At 40.5% G+C, this 23911-nt stretch overlaps 1 protein-coding gene across 3 annotated transcripts in view; it reads right to left on the reverse strand.

The window, feature by feature from the left end:
• Positions 1-3172: 3172 nt before the first annotated feature.
• Positions 3173-23911, reverse strand: part of ptpn12 (protein tyrosine phosphatase non-receptor type 12) — a 46325-nt gene continuing 25586 nt past the window's right edge. For 2 of the 3 annotated variants that reach the window (XM_083934845.1, XM_083934844.1), the window contains exons 9-18: positions 23803-23869; positions 23587-23664; positions 22878-22976; positions 19749-19834; positions 15625-15799; positions 14385-15336; positions 10273-10344; positions 8622-8675; positions 6902-6985; positions 3173-6558 (exon numbers count right to left, since the gene is read on the reverse strand). In XM_083934845.1, coding sequence (XP_083790971.1) covers positions 6497-6558; positions 6902-6985; positions 8622-8675; positions 10273-10344; positions 14385-15336; positions 15625-15799; positions 19749-19834; positions 22878-22976; positions 23587-23664; positions 23803-23869 — 1729 coding nt within the window. In that variant the 3' untranslated portion in view covers positions 3173-6496. Of the gene's footprint in view, positions 6559-6897; positions 6986-8621; positions 8676-10272; positions 10345-14384; positions 15337-15624; positions 15800-19748; positions 19835-22877; positions 22977-23586; positions 23665-23802; positions 23870-23911 lie in introns of all 3 variants that reach the window. The other variant, XM_083934846.1, reaches the window with a different exon arrangement.

Raw genomic sequence — 23911 nt, forward strand, 5'->3', positions numbered from 1 at the left:
ATAATAATAAAAAATAATACTAACAATTATTATTATTATAATAAACTTTATTTATTGGGGACCTTTCATACAAAAAATGCAGCTAAAAGTGCTTTGCATTAAAAACACAACAACCATGAGGAACAGAGATTAAATCATTGAAAAGTAAAATAATAAATAAAACAGGAGAACAAACAGTTAGAGGTTGAATACGTAGAATCTTCATTAAAAGCTATATTTCTAAAAAATAATAATAATAATAATAATACACCCACGGGGCGTTTTGAGGGGTACAGAATTAAAGTATTGCTTTTCCATAAAAAAAATATATTTAGTCTGAATTAATAATACATTTTTTTGACCGGTTTGACAATGACTTTCTGTCACGTTCTGTTTACATTGTACCTGCCAATAGTGGCCGGCATTGTAGGTTGCCAGGGTGGTCTGGTTTTTGGGGCAGCTACTGTAGGCGGGCATTGGTGAAAGCTTGAACAATCCTGCAGCTGCTTATTTGTCCCAGTAGCTGAGTGACCGGAGACGGGCAAATAATAATGAGGAGCAGGCTTAATCACTAAACTAATCCAGTACGTGCTTAACTAGCAATAGTAAGAAACATTATTTTCATTACCAACTGATGTGCTTATTAATACTTTTTGATTAATGAATTATCTATTAGTCCAAAAAATATCTGATTTATCTTATTTTATTTTTTATTTAACAGTCAAAAACCCAAAGAAATGTCATCATGTCATCAATCATCTGCAATTGTATAAAACGGAAAATACATTAATTTCCTATCTAATCAGTTGATAGATTCATCATTTCAGCATTAAAAGTTGTGTCAGGCATGTCAGTCACCTGTATTAGACACTCAACAACACAAGTTTATTGTCAAGCTGAAATTAAAATTCAAGTAATATACCAGTTGATTGGCAGCAACTATTTGTGATAAGCGATTAATTGTTTTATTTATTCTTCAAGCAAATCCGGTTCAGCTCCCTAAACTGTCTGATTCTTTGTCTTCTATGATAAACTCAGTGTTTTGGACTATTTTTGTGACGAACATGATGTTTGAAGACATTTAAGCAAGCCATCACTGTTTTTTTACGTAGACCAAATAATTCATTGGAAAAAAGAACCTGCAGATTACCTGATGAAAACAATTTGTTGCAGCACTAAGACCCACTGATATTGATTTATATCCTATTACAAAATAGTTGACCATGAAGTTCAAAGTTTTATTTCAGTTTTACGAGGATAAGTTAACATCCATTTCCTCCAGGGTGTCCAGTCTGAAGGGACATCCACTCTCACCAGAACACGACCCTATAAAACACGACACTGCCCACAACTGTGTCTGTTGAGGTTGAAATATTCCCCTTGAAAGGGATAAACTTTCCCTCTTTCATTTAATCTTCACAACTGGATGACTTTATCACTCCCACACACAGGAACACGTGATGATACAACGCTGTGAGTCCTCCTGGAGCTGTTTACACTTGGATTTATTGACACAAAACACATTTTCTTCACTCAGACTGATTAGCAGAGCAGTCAGCTCAAGGCCTGCCAGTGAGCGACAGCCGAGCGCGAATACTAAACATGATTAGCTGCCTGGTTGTAAAGTCACAACTGGCTGTAAACGTTGTGACGAGATGATTGTATGATGCAATGCAGAAGTGGGAATCTAATGTCTGTGTGTGTGACCACCCAGAAGAGTGTGTGTGTCCCAAATTCTTCCGGCGTCTATACTGTATATGACTCATGTGCCTAAAAATATTCTGGTCTAATACTTTATACTGTATAGGCTGTAAAACAGAGCTGACACAGTTCTCAGTTCCTTCAGACAGCAGTGGAGCCTGCTGCTACTGCTCACACACACACACAGACACACACACACACAACAGTGATTGTCTATATTTATAAGTCATTACATAACATGTTAAACTGCTCCATGGGAAAACTGAGGTGACCCAGTTAAGATAGCAACTTGGCTTAATTCATACAACACAGGCAGAAAGAAAGAGAGTGTGTGTGGGTGTGTGTGAAACTATTATTAGACTATTATTAAAAAAGGAGAAGTTAGAAACTGCAGGAGTGCTGAGATGCAGTTGATGTATTTTTATTGACTGCAGTGGGTGTAAACTGTCATTTTGATCATGCATTAATTTATACAAATATTATAAAGACGTTTTGATCTGATGGAATATGTAGCTTTTATATTTTTCTTGGTTGAAAACATGTTTCAAGTGAAGTTGCACACTAATAATCCATCAGTCACTGTACAACAGGTTTGTAGGTGCTATTGCTGTAACAGGTGCTTAACCAGAGGACTGATACAAAGCTGCCTCTGTTGCACCGCCACACATTAAATATTGTATTGTAATGTATTGTTTAATTAATCTGAATTGAGCATTGTCCATGTGTGAGCAGGAGCAAATAATCACAGTATGTCTTCCCACCTGCTGTGCCTCTCTATGTGTGTAAAGTGAATACATATGTGAACCCTTCAAGGCCCCCCGTGTCTGATGGTGCGCGACTGTGTTTATGCCACCTGCAGTGATTCATTAACGGGCATATTAGTGTGTGTGTGTGTGTGTGTGTGTGTGTGTGTGTGTGTGTGTGTGTGTGTGTGTGTGTGTACATTTGTTATGGCAGTTCTTTCAGGTGTGAGAGAATCTCCTGCTGCTTGCACAATTGATGTTATCAGATTATACGTGCAACTATGGAGGGCTAAAGCTGCCCTTATAATAAAAAATAAAGAAATGACTAAATAAATAAGATAAAAGGTAATCTTATTTTTGTTTATTTTTATTAATTTCTCTTTTTTTATTTCTGCATTTCTTCACCCCTGTATAAATGAGGGGCCATGTCTTTAAGGTGTCACTTAACAGCCATTTGTTTATAGTTATTTTTCCAATTAACCTGAAAATTTATTTGATATTCAAGGCTTTTATTTTTAAATTTCTTTCTCTGTTATTAGTTCAACATAATCAACCAGTAAATACACAATTAAATGATCATATTTATTGTGGCTTCAGAGACAAGCCAGTGATTTATTAACAGATTATTATGTCCGTACACACACTCACACAAACACAACCTGCACACATAACTTTCATCTCGTACAAATAAAAACAAAGAGGCATGTCTTTACTTAACGTTCTTCTTTACTGATTGATTTTTTGCAACATACAAACATTTTGGGTGTGTGTAAGGAGGGGCACGAGGTGTGTGTGTGTGTGTGTGTGTGTGTGTGTGTGTGTGAAGGGTGGGGGGGCTGAACGAGAGTCCCACAGGAGACGAAGAGCAAGCAGCAGCGAATCCCATCGCTCACGCCGCTAATGATGATTTGAGGAGAGGGGACAAGAGGGGCAGGCAGGCTCTCACTTAAAGGCACAGGTGGGCTCTTTTCTGAGATCGAGGCTAATGTGTGAAGGGGTCCGAAAGGTGGATAAACAGAAAGAAACGGAGGATCAGAAAAAACATGATAAAGTTTAAAAGACTGTTTTTTTTCTTAGTCAACTTCCTGGCGCATTTTGTTACTTTGAAACACCGATAAGTTAGAGATGTATAACTGAACACATCAGCTGTAAAAGACAGTCTTTTAAAAAATGAAAAAGGCAGAGAGGAGGGTGGGAGGGGATAAAAGAGAGGGAACAGCAGGGAGAGTATGAAGGAAGCAAAAAAATAAAAAATAATGAGATGCTCCTTGTCCAGAGCTAGAGATCCATCTGTGGTTCAGGTTCTACATTAAAAGAGCTGAGGCAGAAAAAAGGAATCAAAAAGTGTAAAATTAAGTGTGAAAAATAAAAAGAGGTGTCGAGATATTAAGAGAACAAAGGAGCAGTGGACTTGTGACGCAACAAACAACCGCGTATACAAAAATAACTTTAAAATACCATTTACAAAAAAAACAACCGTTATTATTATCATCATTAATATTATTATTACAATCTTATTCCAAGCCCGTTGTAGCTATGTGAAAGGGGGGGCTGGCTGGCAGTCAATGCTTTTCCTCTGCCGACCAATTAAAACAAAAAAAATCTCAATCTTTTTAAGCATATCACTCAAACATAGAGATAAAAAATAAAAACCCTGAAATATTCGCCAGAAGCAAAAAACAAAACGGGCAGCAGAATAATTTACAGTTTGAAGGGAGGAGAGGAGGAATCATCATCATCATCATGCACTGACTTTCTTACATCTTCTGTTAATAAGAATATTTAAGAGATAACAAAAAATCTGAAATATTATATACCTAAACTGCCCTGTACAGTTTTTTTCTTTATAAAACAATGCATATACTGTATAGTTACGGTAGCTAATGAAGTTATCAGAAAACAAGGAGGAGAAAACAGTAGTCCTGGGTCCCTATCATCATTGTCTCACACATACAGAAGCAGGTACAGTATGATTTGTTTTAATTTGTCCGTCAGATGAAAAGAACCATACAAGTCTGATGTGTAGTTGTGGTTGTCATGGGAAACCAGACTTTAATATTAATCTGTCAAAGTCCCGTGAGAGTTTCAGGTGATGTGTAACATTCCTGCTAGAAACACTGAGGTTTATTATGAGGTTTACGGCTAAAATGAAAAGAAATGTGACTTGCATGGCCGTCCATCCAACAGGATGTTACAGTTACAACGGGGGGAAAAACAAGAGAGAGAGAGAGAGAGAGAGAGAGAGAGAGAGAGAGAGAGAGAGAGAGAGAGAGAGAGAGACAGAGAGAGAGAGAGAGAGAGAGAGAAAATACACAGAGAGCGACATGAACTGAAGAGAGAAGCAACGTTATGGAGGACTGTCACTGGCTGTCCTCTAAGGTCAGACTAAGGCCAGCTCATGGTCCCAGCAGTGAGAGCCAGAGTCAGAGCTGAAGAGTTTGGTCATTACTGATGTCCTTTTAAAACCTGTCGCGGCTGGAAAAAGCTGAATTCTTTAGCACACAGTTGGGAATTTTTATTTAAATGTTGTTCGATACAGGTTTCTGCCTTTTTTCCTGACTTTCTAATTCGTCTTTGCTTTTCATTGTGTACTATTTGAGAAGGGAACTACACTCTGTGGTTAAACCTTTTTCTGCGAATCACAGATGTACGCCATGTGCACAATGTCCGCGGCGACAGAATTAGCAGCTATTTAAAAAGGAACAGTGTGTAGGATTCAGGGGCATCTATTGGCAGAAATGATATTTGTAATAACGTTTTTCCGCTGTGTATAATCACATGAAACTAAGAATCGTGTTTTTGTTTGCTTAGAATGAGCCGTTTATATCAACAGAAAGAGCAGGTCCTTCATGGAGTCGGCCAACCTGAATCCTACACACCACTTCTTTAAAGGAACAGTTCAACATTGTCTCTTGCAGAGAGTCAGATGAGAAGATCGATACCTCTCATGTCTGTGCAGTAGACATGAAAGTACAGCTAGCAGCTTAGCTTAGCATAAATACTGGTAACAGGGGGGAGAAGCCAGCCATATAAAACATAATTTAAGGTGCTAAGCTAAGGTTATTCTGTCCCCAGCTCTCAATACAGACATGAGAGTGGTAAAAAATGTATTATCTAACTAATCTAAAAAAAAAAAAGGACGATTAAGCAGCTACTGACGACTGCAATGACCAAAGTATGTCAGTCTTTGACTCTGGTAAACAGGGAGGTCAGCATAGAAAGATAAAGTACTAGAGCTGAAATGACTGCAGCCGACAGGAATAAATCCCAAGAGAACCCATGACAGCAGTGTGAGTGTGTGAGAGAGAGAGAGAGAGAGAGAGCGAGAGAGAGAGAGAGAGAGAGAGAGAGAGAGAGAGAGAGAGAGAGAGAGAGAGAGAGAGAGAGAGAGAGAGAGAGAGAGAGAGAGAGAGAGAGAGAGAGAGAGAGAGAGAGAGCGCCCTGGCAACCTGAACACACCCAACAGAAAAGGTTGCATCATCGTAACAGATTATCTAGGTTCGCTTTGAAGATTGTTGTTCATTCAGTAGGAGGGAGCAGACGCCTTCTGGGAGTTCAGTTAAACCTCAGGAATCAATTTTCCACTGTTGTCTGATTAAAGGTAATTCCTGATTTATGATGAAAACATTTTTTTTCTTATTTAGCATGACAGAAAATGTGTGAAGGTTAAGTCCCTCTTCGTTTAGTGTCACACCGTTTCATGATGCGAGAGAGGAAAAACTTAAATCTACTCTCCAATGACAGGAAACAGGAATTATTCTTTAACCGTGAACGGGGAAAATAACCAGACTGATTCCCAGGTCAGCATCGAGAGAAGTGAAAACCCTTTAGCAGGAAAACGTGGACATGCCACTTGACTCGTAAGTGTTCTTCTGCTTTGCACAGTGGCACTTTAAAGGACTGAGGAGTAAGGAGGTGTTGCACAGAGTCACACAGAAGGCGCTTCTATGTAAAATTGTGCTGTCTGTCTGTGGAGCATCTATCAACTAGGTGTTTGGACCAGCCAGGTGAGATCAAGTCCACCTCCTGACAAGAGAGGACACTGTTGGTGGACGGGCAGATGGATCGTCCCATCATGTCCACTCCAGGGGGGGTTCCCGAGGGCCTTTGGGCTGAATGCAGCGGTTACCGAACCCTGACAGAAGATGAAAAAGAAGAACTTAGCTGGGTTTTAAAAAAAAAAAAAACACATCCAGAAAGTGCCCCCCCCCCCCCCCCCCCCGGAGGAGAACGCCTGGTCTCAAAACTATCAAACATTTTCTGCACATGCAGCCCAGAGCTACGTTTCCAATCAGCAAAAGCAACGGCACACATCACAAAAAAAACAACTATGAGTTTTCTGCACAGAGACTATAAAAATCATTACTTGACTGGTAGAAACCTGACAAAGGACAGCGCGCAGTCACAGAGGGATAAAAAAAATAAAAGGCAAGTCCACTGACAACATGTAAAACAAAGAAGACAGCAGACTTACCCACCCAGGTCTGCTTTGCTGTCTGTTGCTGTGGAGCCAGCAGATGTCGGGTCAGCTGGAGATGTCTTCTTAACACACTCTGACACATCTGCACACAAACGCACACAGATTAATGGGGTGGAAGCGTTGGGAGAAGGTCAGTGTTCAGGAGGTGTTGTATAATACTTTTAGTGATGCAAGACACATTTCAACTGCATTAGTTTTACTGAGGGAGCTCCTGAAGTTGTTATAATTATTACCAACGTATTATTTTTATTTCTTTATTGAACTTCAGTCTAGCTTTAAGTGGAAATACTACATTCAAAGTATTTTATTCACATTTCATCTAATGATCAGTTTTGACTTGGTATCTCTTTATGAATTAGTGCTGAAAATACACCAAGAAGCGGCGAAGTTCTGCTCGCTGCAATAATAATAATAATCCTGCGGCCTGGTGTGTTCACGTGTTTCAAGCAGGGAAGAAATTCACCGTAAACTTAGGTGACTGATTGGCTGTGGATATTATCTGGCCACACGTCGCTGCTGCATTGTGTGTTTCCAGTGTAATATGAAACATTTTTGGGTGAAATAACACATCGGGCCTCGGGCTCATAGCCTCATTTGAGCTGCACCACACCCAGAAAGGCTATATTATGTTCATTTTCAGGTTTTTTGGGTTTCTACTAGAACGTGGACTTGTACATGTATGTGAACACGATTCTTTTTCTCATACTGTCATAACTGAATACATAAATACCTGTATTCACCCTCTCAAACGCTCTGTTTTAGCGCCTGTGTCTTTAAGACCTCCTCCAGAAAAAGCCCAGTCTGCTCTGATTTGTTAGTGTTTCTGGGTTTTCCACATCTGCATCTCTGCACCATCATCATGGCTGTAGCAGCACTTTCTACCTATATATAATCTAGTTTTGACATCACAACCGTACAGAAGTCCTGACTGCTCATTTAAAGACAGTTTCTGAATGAGTATTTCTCTGTGGATTGGGAGTTTTGATACTTTCACAGTATTTATACAGCACCTCACCCTTATTTATAATAAAAAGAGACATGGAAATCTCACTTTTTATAATATGGGACCTTTAACTTACAAGACACATTACACCCACATGTACGAGGAATGTATATATTACTCTATGATATTTTACACGTGATAAAACATTTGTTCTGCCAAGAAAGTTAGTTCATGACATTTAAAGGCCGGATTAAATGAAAGCATAACTTAAATGAAAGCGCAGCCTTTTTAATCTTTCTAAATGCTCCTACTGAGTTATATTCATAGCTAGGAAAAAGAAAAAATCATTAAAGAATTCAAGTCAAACAGTTTATTCCCTTTCGATTATTCCCGTCTCTGTCACAGACACGTGCACTGAAACCACTGAAGCACTAAATTGTCAGTTCCCGTTCATCACACAACGCTCACAAGAACATACACACATTTCTCATTTCACCTCTCGATAGCCATGTTTTATCTTTTCCTCTCTTCTCTCTCCCTCTTTCAGTATCTCTCTCTCTCTTGTTATTACTCACTCCCTCGCTCTTACAGCTGCCCTTTTGACAAATGCTGTCAGTCTTATCGTGCGCGGGCTAATTTGTAAAACACTGAAGGTCTGTCTCCTGCTCACTCGACTAACTACTGTGACTACGCATAAACACAAGGACGAACATGCAGCCTCCTCTGCGCAGAGCCGCACACAGACAGACAATGTGATGTGTGTGTGTGTTCCTACCTTTATTTGAACCGCTCCATTCAGCCGAAGCTGACGTTTTCACCTCCAGAGGGTCTGACAGAGAGAGAGCAACAGAAGGAGTGAGTTTAACGAAGAAACAACTGATGACAAATGAACATCAAGTTAAGTACGACACACACATCCCCAACACATTCATACTTTTCAAACTCTCTCATCCATTGAGCCACACTATCCTCCATACTTCAACCGCCACACACAAAGAAACAAGGTGCACATCTGTATTTACAGTGAGTCGGTGCACACAAGTGAAAGCTAGGATCCTTCTTTGATCATACAAAGCGACAGAGACACATTAAGAAATGATATTAAAGCCCCAAGAAACTGTCACAGTGTCGTAATACATAGATATAAACACACACAAGCACACGGGGGAATCCGCTTCTAAAATTACTAAAAAAGCAATAATCTATTGCTGTGCCCCAATTTCATACTACACACCAGCTTTGTAGAGTATGTACTCATCTTTTAGTACTGTTTATTCAGTGTGAACACAAGAAATCAACACACTTCACGGTTTTATAGCAGGAAATGGTACAAAACATGCAACGTTTGGTGTCACTGCCAATAATGCCAGCTGGGTATCGCTCAAAAATTTGATACCGGTTCCTGAATGATTTTAAACAATGAAAGAATTATTCTAAATCACAAAAGTACAGTATAAATATTTATTTTTCAGCTTATTTACACCCATGTGACGCACACTGTAGTCAAGGCTCTCAAAATACAACGACACACACATGTGTAATGTTGAGTTTTTTTGTGCATGCCTCTGTGGTGTGTACCCTCAAGACAGCCAATCACCCGCATTATTAAATCTTGATAAACGCATTCTGGAAGCTTATTGGCTCGCTGACGATGAGATTTACTGCTTCGTTATTGAAATTTAATGTTGAAGGACAAGGCATTTTTCAATAATCGAGTCGACAGTCAGTTCCTAAAAGTACTGAAGTTCTGTACCCAGCCGCACCAATGACAAGACATCAAATTGATTTCTAAGAAAAACAATAGTTTGAGGTGGTCCTGGATCTGTTTTACCAGCAGACAGTTGTTTTTTTTAATAGTGTTTTTATCCCGCTGCGTGCATCACAGTGTGGGATAAGTGTGCATCAATACTGCACTCTAAAATCAAGGTTGTTTTTTAGTATCCATATTTGACTATACTTTATTTTCTGTATGTAGTATGGATTGGGACTTTCACTGATGGTCTTTACAGAAACACAGCAGGTCTAAAATACCAACGGTGCCCCCTAGTGTTGTAAAACTGATAATGCCCATCACCCGAAAAAAGTGCCCTCTTTTGACAAAAACAGTGAGCCTGTCTGCTCCTTGTCATCTCATTTGCCCTCATGTGGTTGAATATTTTAACATTCAGATCACAACAGAGGGAAAGAAGGAAAACAGCAGGGTGGTCTAGTTATTAAAGAGAACACACACGCAAACGCACACACACACACTTGCACACGCACACACACACTCCTCCAAGAACTAGATTTTCATTTTCAAAATGTCTCATGTTCACAGATCCATCCACCTGCTTTGACCAGCTATAGAAACACCAGATCCAGGAGGTGACCCAGAGTATCCGCTACGCTGGAAACACACCTGTGAATCTTGACCAATGCAAACGCACCTGTGGCCAGTAGGAAGGACTCAGGGGTTCTCGCAGGGAGGGGGGGAGGGGAGTCATCGCTGTCCCAGCAGTCTGGGTTAAAAAGGTCAGAGGTCAATGAGAAGCAACGTTAATTACTGGCCCCGAGAAGAAAAGACCAGAGATCGGCTGTCAAGTGGAAACGATGCAAAGAAAAGTGCTGAAACTCCTCATTTCCTTGATCCCTTCACTAAGTGGCCCCAAGAAGTGATGTAAAGTAAAACTAAAAGCTTTATTACAAAAGGTCAAACATCTCTTCACCTCTCACCTTCCAAGGCTAATTTTAAACATTATAGATGTATATTTGGTCATGCTTTACCATAAACTGTTATTTAAAATAATTTAAATTAGGATGAATGGGATAAATATAAGGCACCTCATTAAGTGAATTCACCAATGCAAGGTAGCGATATGAGTAGTTATCATTCATAAATGTGAAAGCAGTAACGCATGAAAAAGACAAAACTACTCATATTAACATTACTAATATTGACCTTATGTCTTATTGCTTATATATTATATATTAATGTATGTGTTGCATTAATCATTGTTTTTTCCCTGTCATCTGAATTATATAAAACATAGTGTCCCAACAGCGTCCGACTATGGTGTGGCATTGACGCTCTCTGCTCACACTTAGTCACAGAATTGGTGGAACAGGCTGACAAATATGGCCCTGTTTAATCAGCCCTTTTGTTTCATGTGAGGGATCGCATGTTTCAGGACTATGTTTGACATGTAACCGCTGTCAAAGGTAATCTGTAGGTCATGACAAATGATAATACACATTTCACTTTGGGGACTTTTACTGGTTAATACATGTACAGCGTCATTAAGTTACTGGTGTGCCACATTGATTTGCAACTAAACTCACTGACATGCTCCACACAGTCATTACTGATTATATTTCCTTACATTCTTTGACAGTGTGGCTAACACACATGGGTCATTACCCTCTAACTCCTGCTGCCTTTCAAACCATCCTCCTTTATTCTAATGTCCAGCTAAAATAAACACAACTCCTTTTAATTAAAGCACAATATCCAAGAAGTCATTTTGTATTAATGACCTTATTACCTGCCATGAGAGAATCTGTCTCTTTTTTTTTTTGTGTGTGAGACCCGGTTGCCTGAACTCTTAATTACATTTTCTCCCACTCGTCTGGAAGGGAAAGGCAAGATTCAACTCTGAGGCCCTGAAGGATCGAGGTATGCATCACCTTTGAAGATGTTTTTTCCTTTGAGAAGAATGTTATTAGAAAAGTTTAGCCTAAAATAATGCCTCTTTTATAGCTAATTGTTTGATCTACAGTTAGTCACTCATGTTGTGATGGTTAAATCTTACTGGGTGATTTAGGTAAACAACATGAGGATACATGCAGCAGACAACCTAAGATGCTAGTTAATCTGGCACTGCTAGGAAAACTTTAAGTGTTTTTACAGCAGTAAGTGATGAGGGCAAGAGCTAGATTACAGTATATTCTTGTTCCTGGTGTAACTAAAGTGTTGTTAACAATCCAATTACAACGTCAGCTTTAAAGACACATTTCACCCGCTTCTGTTGGGATGTTGGTCGTGTTTCACTCACAAGCAACTGAAGTGATTAAACAAACTTCACCAAAAGGAAAACAGTGGAATTACTAGCAAGATAATGTCTTCAGAGAGTAATAATACTTGAGTACTGATTATTTAAAAAGTAATGCATGTTTATTGGCATGTTTTAGAACAATTTCATTGTGTTTTTTATTGTATTTAGTTTGTATTTTTATGACATTTGACACTTTAATCTTGTAGCTTTTGGATTTTTTTTTTTTTAATGTGTTTTATGTTTTATATATTTCATTCAAACTTTGCATGCATTGGTTTCTCACTATTTAACTTTTGTATTTCTTCCGTCTCATTGGTTTGCCACTGTGCAATATAAATAGTTTGACTGGTTCATTGATAATTCAACCTATAAAACAAGCAACTGCCATTTTTCTCTTGACCAACCACCAAAGTGGCAAGCTGCAAATTCGCAACTCATCAACAAGCAGTCGTTAGATTCTTGCAACCCATCAAACAGCAGCCGTCAGCGTTTCATATCCCCTTCCAAAGCGCCACCACAGCCCAAAGATGAGGTGCCAGAAAGCCAAGCAGACCACAACACACGCCAGCCCACTTCAGGACTGTGAGGCAAATATTTCTGCATTTATTTTTAAATATTGGAAAAACTTCAGGAGAGCATAACGCCAGACATCTGAACGGCTACCATAACATTTGAATTTGATTTGATTATGTAACTGAAAACAAGAGACAGTCTCTCAGTGTTTTTTCCTACAACAACTTTAACGACTGTCTTGAGGCTCTCCAGTATAAATGTCAAAGTCAACTTTTAACACACACACTTTCTCTTTGGTTCCTGAAACGAGCAGGATGTGCCCAAATGTTTACTGCTAGAATTTAAAATAAAAACATTGCATCCGAGTTACAGGTGTGCGGCTGTCAACTTGAATCAAGAACATTTAGTTCCTGTCAACTTCAACATCGTAACTTATACAAGCCTCAAAACAGGCTAGTTTCCCTGTAGTATATGCATATCTCCAATTCCAAAAATGATCCCGAATTATGTTTTTTAAATAATTTCCTTTTCACGCAGTGTACAGCAGCACACACTGGTGTTTATAGAGTCGGATATCCTGTCATCAACTAAATGTTGTCACGCATCTTATTAGAGTTAGCTGGATTAATTGGCCATAATTGTCTTTAGTAGAAAGCAATGTAATAAGCAGGCTAATGTACAGTGAGCGGGCCATTATTGCGAATGAAACCCTGCTTCTAGTTCAATTTTCAATTATAACCTCACTCTCTCTATATTATCCTTACATATTTGCAGTATATTTAAAGTATTGAAATCTAAGGGATCTGTATTTTATGTTATTTGTTAAAAAAGTAAGTCTGATATATCATTATCAGATGTTTTAAACTGGATAGAATCAATATACTGGCTGTTTATGTAAAACACAATACACTAAAAAGAGTGCTGTATCTTCCAATATATTATATATATACAGTATATAAACACTAGTTTTTATTGGTGGCAAATTGATTCAAATCATGCACCCTTAAAGTGAAATCCAAATATTTAAAAATGCAGGTAAGTCTTTCGTCATCAAGCGTTGAACCCATTCAAGATCAAAACCGTTCCAAGCCAAAAGTCCACTTCAAATCATTCCACCTCAGCTCCATTCACAGCAAGAATCAGATTTCAAAATCTCAAAAGATTTTTGAAATCAACAAAGAGGAAGAAGCGATCTCACTCTTTTACGCCCCAGAAGAGTAAAACCATCTCACAGCTGCGATCGTGGCGGTGAGGCGATGACCGATGCATAAAACAGGCGTGACACTGCTCTGTTCAACCCAACGTGCACTGAAATGGCCAAAGTGTATTTTTCAGTCTCATGCAGAGTTGATCCTTCACCATCCAACATGCACACACAAACACACACACAAACACACCCACCCACACACACACACATAAACAGACACAAAGAACTGCACTGCAAAAACAGGATTCCTTTGGTTCTTTCTGCAGTTTGTAAATCCACTCACTTAGACAAACACACACAAGCTGAAAGGGCAAAGAGAAGAGTTGTTTTGACAGATGTGTGCTGGTTAACTTTTGCAGCATTCCGAGCAAACCAATTAGTCATACAGCCGTGCTTCTTGAAACAAAATTCACTGGAACTATCTCACTCTGCTCCTCCGACTTTCTCATTCTCCTATTCCTTTCTCCCTCATCTCTCTAGCTCTGTCTTAAACTAGCAGTTAGAACAGTGTGTGTTGACAGATGCACCTTTTTATTAGCATGTGGTCTGTCTGAGACCTGCCTCCTCCTAATAAAGACAGGTTGTCACTCAGAAGTTACTCTCTGAAATAACCTTCAGTGTTTAGTTGAGTTAGATCAGTAAATTTAATCAAACCGATGTCTAAACCTGATTTATTCAGTTAATCCAGGTGTGTATTCATCTGACTTCATTTAAAGTTGAAGGAAAGCAGCCAGTTAGTGAAAGGAATAAGATTTCCTTATTGAATAAAAGCAGCAGAGTGACGTACTTGCTGTGGTGACAGAGGGGGACAAAGAGCTCTGCCCTGCGATCGACATGGGCGACACCTTCCGAGGCGGCTGCTGGTCTCCGTGGTGAGAGGATGTGGTAACTATGGCCGTCGTTGCCGTGGATACATTAGTATGATAGCCCTCCTTTCCTCCGGACATCTCTCCATCCCCCTCCTCTTCCGAGTTATCCGAGTGCAGGGGGTTGGTGAAGCTCAGAGCAGTCCTAACGGGAGTAGACGAGGAGGAGGAAGAGGTGGAGGAGAGGTGGGAGGAGGAGGATGACGGGGCCACGCAGTCTGAGGAGGAAGATGAGGAGGTGGTTTTGGGGAACTGTTTTTCAGGGCTGTTACAGGCCTGAGACCACGCTGCATGGCCGGCCTTCACCTCCGCTTTCTCCCCTCCCTGGGTCTCCACCTTCTCGCTCTTCACGGGGAGGTGATTCGGTCTGGCTAGGACACCTCCGTCCGCATGACTCTCCCCACAAAAGCCTGCTCCTCCCTCCGTGCCCGAGTCCTCTGACAGCGATGAACTAGACGTCAGCAGGGATTGGCCAGAACGGGCTTTGAAGGCGTGGCTTCTTTGCAGCGCTCCTGTGCTATTGGGTGAACTGCTGCCCAATCCGCCTGCTACTCCCATGGAGGAATTAGTGTCAAAACTACGAGGTCCTTCCTGTAACGGCACCTTTTTAATCTCAATGCTCAGCTTCCTCTCGATCCGGGGAGCGCCGGAACCTTCGACAGCCGGGGAGAGCGGCGACGAGGGAGTCTGAGTCTGGCCCGATTCGGATTTTGTAGATGTCGATTTGTTGTTATAGTTGTCATTGAGATCTAGATTTGAGGCCTGAGTCTGCTGTTTTCGTCTCAGTAGATCTTGATCTTTCTGCTCTGAGGGACTGGTCTGCTTTTCTGGACTAGATTCTGACTGGTTCTGCTGCTGGTCTGCGTCTTTATTCTGAAAGGAAAATATAACACTTAAAAACACATTTGCAAATGCACCATCAACTGGAAAACAAAGCAGGCATGTAAAAAAAAAAGGAAGACTTTAGAAAAATATAAATGAATGTTAGGATAAACACCTTACTACATCTTTAATACATGCTACAAAAGAAGAAAAACAATTCTAATAGTGTCCCTAACAGAAGAAACATGCAGATCCAAAGAATTGTTGAGATGATGTATTTTGAGAAATGGAAAGAAAAACTACCTGCAAATGTAGAAATAAGTGTATAAATAAACTCACCTGTGCGGTTGCCAGGACGTGTATGACAGGTTTGGGGTGGTAGCGGTCGTTGTCCTGCCGTACATTGGTGACTGTGGGGAAGGCTGAAGGGGGAGACGGGGTCAGAATGGGGGGTACGGGGTGAGGCTCCGGGGGCTGGAGTATCTCCTCCTTCACATCACCTTCTGCCTGGGAACTACACAGAGAGACAGAGAGCAAAATTTACACTCAAAGCCAGAATTAGTTGGAGGATATGCATTCCCTTTTATTGGGCTGCTCGCGGACATGGACGGATGACGACATTTATATCCCGCCGACAGAGCTGGACCCTCGTAGACACGGCAGGTATAATCGAGGCTTAGACTGTGAGGAGAAATGGATTCATTTGTATGCCAACATATTTTGCTTTTGCGCTGTAATACATGTTTAAGTTAAGTCTAACACATTTGCTTTAGAAAGAAGGAAGAAAGGAACAGGTTTGAAGAATCTGGTTGAGGCAATAGGAGAAATGAAACTGATGAGAGGGCAAGAGTTTCAGAAGATTGGTCAGGCAACCTCCAGACATTTCAACTTCTACCTCTCTAAATTATTCTGTCTCAAAAGAAATAATGAAGCTAAGATGATGAAATGAGCTTAATTCATTTCATACATGGATGAAACTAAAACTCTATGCTGGGAAGATGAGTTGGTTACCACTAGGTGGCAGAATAAAAATAAAAAAAGTAGCAGTATGAGACCAATAACAAACCCTCAGATGTAACTATATTGCCATGATATGTTGATGTTAAAAAAAGAAAATAGAGTTTTCCCCTCTGAATGTAGTTTTTTTTTTTATCTGGAGCTGCAGTACAGAGTTGAAGACAAGAAGGGGTATCAAAGCATTGTATTCTTTATTTATTTTGCTTTTATTCTTTTTTTATTAGAAATCAGGTCAAGGTGTTGTATATAAATACTGTAAAAGTATCAAAACACTCAATCCGCACAGAAATGCACAGTCTGTATTCAGAAACTGTATCTTTAAAACCAGCCCTCAGGACTTCTGTACGGTCGTGATGTCACAACTTTTTGAACATTAAAAGCATGTAAACGTGTTCTAGTAGGAACCCAAAATCCAAATATGAACCTGGAAACGAGCATACTATGTCCCCTTTTAATTCTCTTTTCATCTAGCAAAGTGTACAAGAGTTCATCTACCAGCGAGTTCAGTGAAAGTCTCTACAGTACTGTGTAGGATGCTTATACACCACACCTATAGATAAACACAGTGTAGGCGTGTGAATTATATACAGGATACTGAGGTTGAGACCAAGTGAGCCGCGCTGGAAAGTTACAAAATTAATTTTGTTCCACTCCATGGCATATACATTTATATATGCATGCAGATATATGTACACACGGGAAAAAAAGAACTGTGAAAGGATGTGGTGGTGGTGTGCTAAATCAAGAGCGCATGACTGAAGAGAGAGCTGCGCGTGTGTGTGTGTGTGTGTAAAAGATGAAAGTCAGACACACAGAAGTTAGCTAGAAGGACAGGGGACTTCCTTTTCTTGAGCAACTTCGGAGTTGCAGTCATGCTGTAAAAGGTTTCTTCATAAAAACCCAGTACCACAGTACAGCTGCCACTGGCTGCCACTTTCCTTTCACAGAGGCAGTGAATTATTAGCCTTCTGATACCATCCTGATCTAGCAAGCTCCACTTTTTGCTCTTGGATCCTTCTGAATATGGACCGGGCATCTGATATTGTGCCTTTTATCCGTAAATTCACGTTACACAAACGGCAAATATCCTTTAGCGACATGTTTTTCACTTTCCGAGCTTTGCCTCGACGCTCTGTCTGTACATCAGCAACAGCTTCGTTGATCTGATTGGTTGATTTGGCCCGTATGTTGGTGATAGACGGTTGGTGGTTTATCCAATAAGCAACCGTTTTTTTTCAACCCTTCCCAAAAGACCTCCAAATGAGAGTTCCCAGATGGATATGCTGAGCAAATGCGAATCAATCCATCTGGAGTCAGGTTTGTGAATTATTCCTAGAAGCATTAGTCTAATAACTTTTGCTATAATCTCAGTGGGGAGGTCAGAGGTCATGATTGCTGGAGAACAGCGCTTTTCTAACCACCAGAGTCTAAAATTGTATCTCTTGTTGGTAATGTCTAGCCTCCAGGTTATAGGATAGGAAGTGTCTTCAATGAAAACAAAATTTACCCATGAGAATTTCTTCCTCTATCGTCTTCATTGCCTGAGCAAGGAAAATATATATTTAACAATAACACAGATGATTCCCCCTGGTGTGGATTGTTTCCATGGGGATATGAATCATTCAGATACCACGGAGTTTATCCGGGCCCGGTGTCCCTCGAAGATAAGATGAGATTATATAAAAATCATTCCTAAGGGGAAGCTGAGCTATTACAGGAGCAAACAATAATAAGTCAAAGCAAAATACAAATAAGCAATATCAAAGAGAGCAAAGAAGCACACAACATCTGAAAACTGCAGCACAAGGACATTCATGAAAAATGCAAGTATGTATGAAAATATTATGACTGTTTACATCAAGTGAATAACAAACGCCATCGTTCTTTGCGGGGGTGGAGGAATCTGTTTAGCTGTAAAATATGAGCAAACTTTAATGTACAGTGTGCTGGTTATCCGAAAAATCAAATAATGTGTGCACCAGAGGGCACAACTGACCAGTGTGGCCACCAGAATGTGGACTATGTTGATAAAAATAGCTCTTACCATCACTAAAATACTCCCAGGCTTAAAGCAGGCCTGGATATTATTCCTTTAGGAAACTGAGGGACGACGCGGAGAGAGACACATACTAAGATTTAGGATTGAAGAGTCTTCCAGGAAAGCCTCATAGTTTAGCCGCATCTCTGAGTTCAAATTTGTATGTTTTACTTAGAACAGCAAAGAAACCTTTCAGTAAACAGATCGCTCGCAGCTACATCCCTAAATTAGGACCTCTGAAAAACATTTGCTTTCCCATCAAACCGCCTGGTACAGAAGACAAATAAAGCATACCAAGAGCGTGAGCATTTCAGTGCTGAAACAACAAATGTCACGTCTGCTCTGATTTTTCTGCCATTTTGAAGGTTTAGAAATGAGAATGAAATAAAACAAGATTGTTAAAGCCTAGAGCGAATGATTCACACAAAATGCTGGCAAACACACACTTTTAGACAATGCTTCTAGCAACAGGTAATTAAGTAAAGCAGTCTCCTGGCAACAAGAAGTGAGGCAACGCGCTGAGCATCTATGCAGCTCGTTTAAAAAGTTGTAGTATTGTGTAAAGTGTATGTATTCAATAACTCATAAGGAGAGAGAAAAAGGGGGGGGGGGGGGGCTGGAGATGAACTGGCTGAGAGAAAGTGGAGCACAACCCCTGCTGGGCACATACAGCAACATTACAAATGAGAGGAGAGGGAGGACAGGGGCCACAGAGAAGAAGAGAAGCAAGAGGAGAGGATAAGAAAGGAATGAGGAGGGGGGATAAATGTGGCAAAGAAAAGAGAGAAGGCATCTTTGTGTGTTTATGCATACGACAGATACCAGATACCGACCACATGCCTGCAAGTGTGAAAAAGAGTGTATTTGTTCTCAAAGAGGGGGGAGCTGAAAGATGTAGCAGTTCTACTTAAACTAGCCTAGGGTTGTGGTACATGCAACAGCACGCGGTGTTGCAGAGAATTGTTAAGAGTTGCAATAATGATCTAAAAATACAGCTCATCCTCGGGCCACAACAGTTGTTGTCAGGCAAACAGAAGTTAACTTCGGTAAAGTGGAGGCCGGGTGTATCTGTCGGCTGTCGGGGGAACTAATGTGTCAGAAAGCAACGGCTGCTGCTTCTGTTTGGTCAGTTTAATATGTTTTCACACACACACGCACGCACACATGCACGCGCGCACGCACGCACGCGTCTTTTTGTTGTGTTCCTCCTACGAAAACACAACGGCGACTGTGTTCAGTTACGGGCTACCTCACACCTACTGCTCACTTCTATGTGAGCCCGTTCATTCATCTGTGTGAGCGCAGGCTATTCTTCAGCTACATCCATTTTGCGTGTTTTGTGAACATGAAAAAAAAAGGTGAGAACAGACCATATTAGCTCATTAAGCTGAGAAAACAAACGTCTTACCTCCGTATGCGGGGAGGTTTTGGAGGCGGTGTGTCCCATCTCTCATCATCTGACTGGTGGACTGCTTTATCTGGACTGCTTTCAACCTGGACAATTACACACAGACACACACACACACACACACACACACACACACACACACACACACACACACACACACACACACACACACACACACACACACACACACACACACACACACACACACACACACACACACACACACACACACACACACACACACACACACACACACACACACACACACACACACACACACACACACACACACACACACACACACACACACACACACACACACACACACACACACACACACACACAGAAACATACTTTTCAGTTAAAAGTGTAACAGTTTTCATACACAAAGAGTCAGAGCTGCTACACTGCAGTTCTTGCAGTATAGAAATGTCAAAAATATGTGTGAGGTAGTTTAGAAACACTGTCTCCATTATGTAATTCCTCCCCAGGAGTGCACCGTTTATGTTTCAATTGTCCCACTCTGCACATATCATGGTCATAGTTATTTAATTACCAAATTTAAGTTAATTTTAATGATATGTTGTTGTCAGATTTGGCCTGGCTCCATTGCTCAGCACTCTCTGAAGTAATGAAAAGTATAGAACAATGTGTATATGCCAAATGAAAATGAGTTTGACATGTGCTATGTCTGTATTGACATGTTTGCTAAAAATTTCTGAAACCGAAACGGTTTTTGCTTTGTCATTATGATGTATTGTGTGTAGATTAATGATGAATAAGATGGATTTGATCTATTTTAAATTGAGACTATAATGCTAGTTTGGAAAAAGTGAGGGGGTTCTTATAGTTGCCGTTTAAAGGCACAGTTTCTGAATACAGGCTGTGTGCATTTCTCTGTGGATTGAGCGTTTTCATACTATCACAGTATTTATAAAGCACCTCAACCTGGTTTATAAGTTAAAAAAAACAAGGTATTTTACTTTCTACAATATGAAAACTTTTAATACATCTTGATAATTGTGAAATCATCTTTATGACAGTATTAGTTTTGCACAATTTTGAAATGGCGAATCTCAGCTCAAATTGTAACCGCTGTTTTTATAATTGTTGTTTAAATGTACAGCACCTCTTTGTCTTAATACTCTTGACTCTTTCTTCTCCTACGTGCTTTTGAGCAGATGCAGAACGTTGCTACAAAATTGCTTCACTGAAGGATTGCAATTGTTTCCGAAAGAAGCTCTCCTCCTCCCGTCTAATCTTCTCGCTCTTCCTCTCAACTCTCGGTTTCCTCCACCTCTCCTCTCTTCCCCCGTGACTCATTAATTTGACTCTCCCTCCACTCTGATAATGAGAAGATGACGGGAAAACTTCAGTCTACATTAACTCGAGACAGAAGGGCAAATCAGGCCACTTCAGCTCTACGTGTCTGTGTGAGGAAAATACTTGAGCACGTTCAGTGTACGTGAAGAAAAGACAGAGGGTCTGATCACATATCGTTCGGCCGTATGTCCATGTGTGTTGTGAAGAATCAATTTACTTCCTGCAAACAATGGCGCCTTCGTCTGAGCAGAAGAAAAACGCGCGTGGGATGTGTGTGTAGGCTCATTGTTCGTACTGCCATTGAGAGCACCTATGTGGGTGTTTTAGTCACTAACAATGGCTGACTGGACATGAGTCAATGTGTGTATGGACTGAGTCAGTACAGTACACTGATAATGTTTTGCTAATACAGTGTGTGTGTGTGTGTGTGTGTGTGTGTGTGTGTGTGTGTGTGTGTGTGTGTGTGTGTGTGTGTGTGCGTGTGTGTGTGTGTGTGTGTGCGTGTACTGTTGGACTTGCAACTTTGTTAGATAATCACAAGGTTATAATGAGTAGCAACAAACATGTGCTGGAGTTCTTGTCTTCCTCTGAATACACACGCCTACTCTTATCAAATGATTAACAGCGCAAACCGTCGTACAATTCAGATACAAGTTTCTCCCCATTTTGGGTAGTTCTTTAAAAAGTACGTCTTTTCTAAGGTAAACATGCTGTGACCAACTCTAGCGAGGGTCTCCCTTTCCCAACGGATGTCTATTCTCAGACTCAGAGTGCATTATGGGAGAGGGGTGATGTCATCGGAGCTTCCTAAGCAGGAAGTCAACTCCTGGATTGTTGCCCTATGCACCCTCTCATCGTCTCCCTGCGTCCTCTTTCTTTACGTCTGTCAATCTTGCACGCTGTCTTATTGATGCTTCTGTCCTCAGGCTTTCTGGCTTTTATCTTCATAGATCTACATAACAGTGTTGTTGGGTGCGGGGGGGATAGCAGCACGGGTAGTTTAACTACATTTTACAGTGGGGTGGAGTAGCTATTTCTACAATCATGTAATATGGAACCTTTGAAAGGCTTGGAAATGATCTGGGCTACTCTAACAAGCACAGGTTGTCCACACACACGCAGTACCGCGCATAGTACTCTTAGTTCTGCTCTTTGACACCCATTTTTTTGTTTCAGGAGCAGAAAGAGGAAAAAGCAGGGTGGGCTCCGATTCACTTTATCAATAAATGACTTAAAGCTATTCTTACCTCTCTGGTATTTTTACACTTTTCTTTTTTTAAACGCTCCCAATAAGCGTATGGCACACTAAAAATGTAAAAGAAATCCACCAGGTGTTAAAACTCAAAAATATTCAATTCCCATATATTTTCTGATTAAAGTCCAAACCAATCATTTTATGCGGTTGATAATAAAATGATATGAATTAACGACACTTTGCATATGGTATGTGTGGAGGATAGTGTGAAGTAAATTAGAAAGAGGGCAGTGGTGACTGACAGAGCAAAGCTTTTTTTCAGCTCTTTTAAATAGGTCTAACTGTGCGCAGTCTTCAGACTACCCTGCAGAGCAGAGGAGATTTATCTTTTTGGCACAAGCTCTGCAACTCTTCTTTTTCTGTCTGTGTAAAGAGCAAAGTTTTCTGAAGGCCTCTCTTCCCTCTCCTTTATTCCTCCTACCCTCTCCCTCCCCTGTGATTAATTATTTGTGTTTTTTTTCCCACTCCCAGTGTGTTACTCAGCGACATCCTGTCTTTCTTTAACACCAGACAGCATGCACAATATGTGTGAATGTATGTGTGTGTCATACCATGCCATCGTGTATCTGCGCGTTGGTTGGGCTCTCCAGTAGCTGCAGTTGTTTGTCAAAGAGTTGGGCGATCGCTCTATGAACTAACTCGTATTGCTCCTAGAGAGACAAAGAGAGAGAGAGGGAGAGAGAGAGAGAGAGAGAGAGAGAGAGAGAGGGAGAGAGACAGAGAGAGAGAGAGAGAGAGAGAGAGAGAGAGAGAGAGAGGGAAAGAAATATGATATAAGGTAATGGAGGGGAGGTGAAGAAGAAGAGAGAGAAAAAAACAGGGTTTCAGCAAATCAATATAAAAGCAAAAACATTTTTATTTCTGTACTCAAAATCGTCCATTTTCAAGGCTATGGAATACAACCTGTGTGAAAACAACAGCAAGGCTTTCACTGATGCACACGGGTTTAACCTCATTACTTTCCCGGTAAGGCAATAGTGGATTGCACTGCATTTTCAGAAATTACAGTACAGTTCCAGCAGTCTCTTTTAAGGCGTTTCAAGAATTTATCTAACAGCCTTAATCTAGCGTTTTCACTCTCAATGTAAAGAGTGTCTGTGGGTGCTTTGAATCAAAACAGGCTCATTATTTTAAATGTATGCTACTTAAAGATACAAATACATCTGGAAAATGTGAGTTATCTCCAGCTGAAAATGATTTCAGAGCAGTATGAAGGCAACATACCGCTCTGTGTGTAAAAGGAAAGAAATGAAAACAAACCTTGGTCTGAACAGCAGAGTGTCGTTGCGTCCTCATCTCTTGGATCAACCGAAAAACATTAAAATCTTCTGGAATTTTCTTTAAAAAGCACACAACACAACAACAAAAAGGGTAAATTCTCACTTGAAACTGCAGAGGTATTGTTTAGGTATGTGTAGGAGTGTGTGTGTGTGTGTGTGTGTGTGTGTGTGTGTGTGTGTGTGTGTGTTCACATACCCCAGCTTTGAGGAGATTCCATGTGTAGTCGATAGCACAGATAGCACCCGTCCTCCCACAGCCTGCACTGTACAGTCACAGTCATACATATTAGATTCACATGTAAAGA

The sequence above is a fragment of the Echiichthys vipera genome (genome assembly GCF_963691815.1).
Source record: "Echiichthys vipera genome assembly, chromosome: 20".
Classification (NCBI taxonomy): domain Eukaryota; kingdom Metazoa; phylum Chordata; class Actinopteri; order Perciformes; family Trachinidae; genus Echiichthys; species Echiichthys vipera.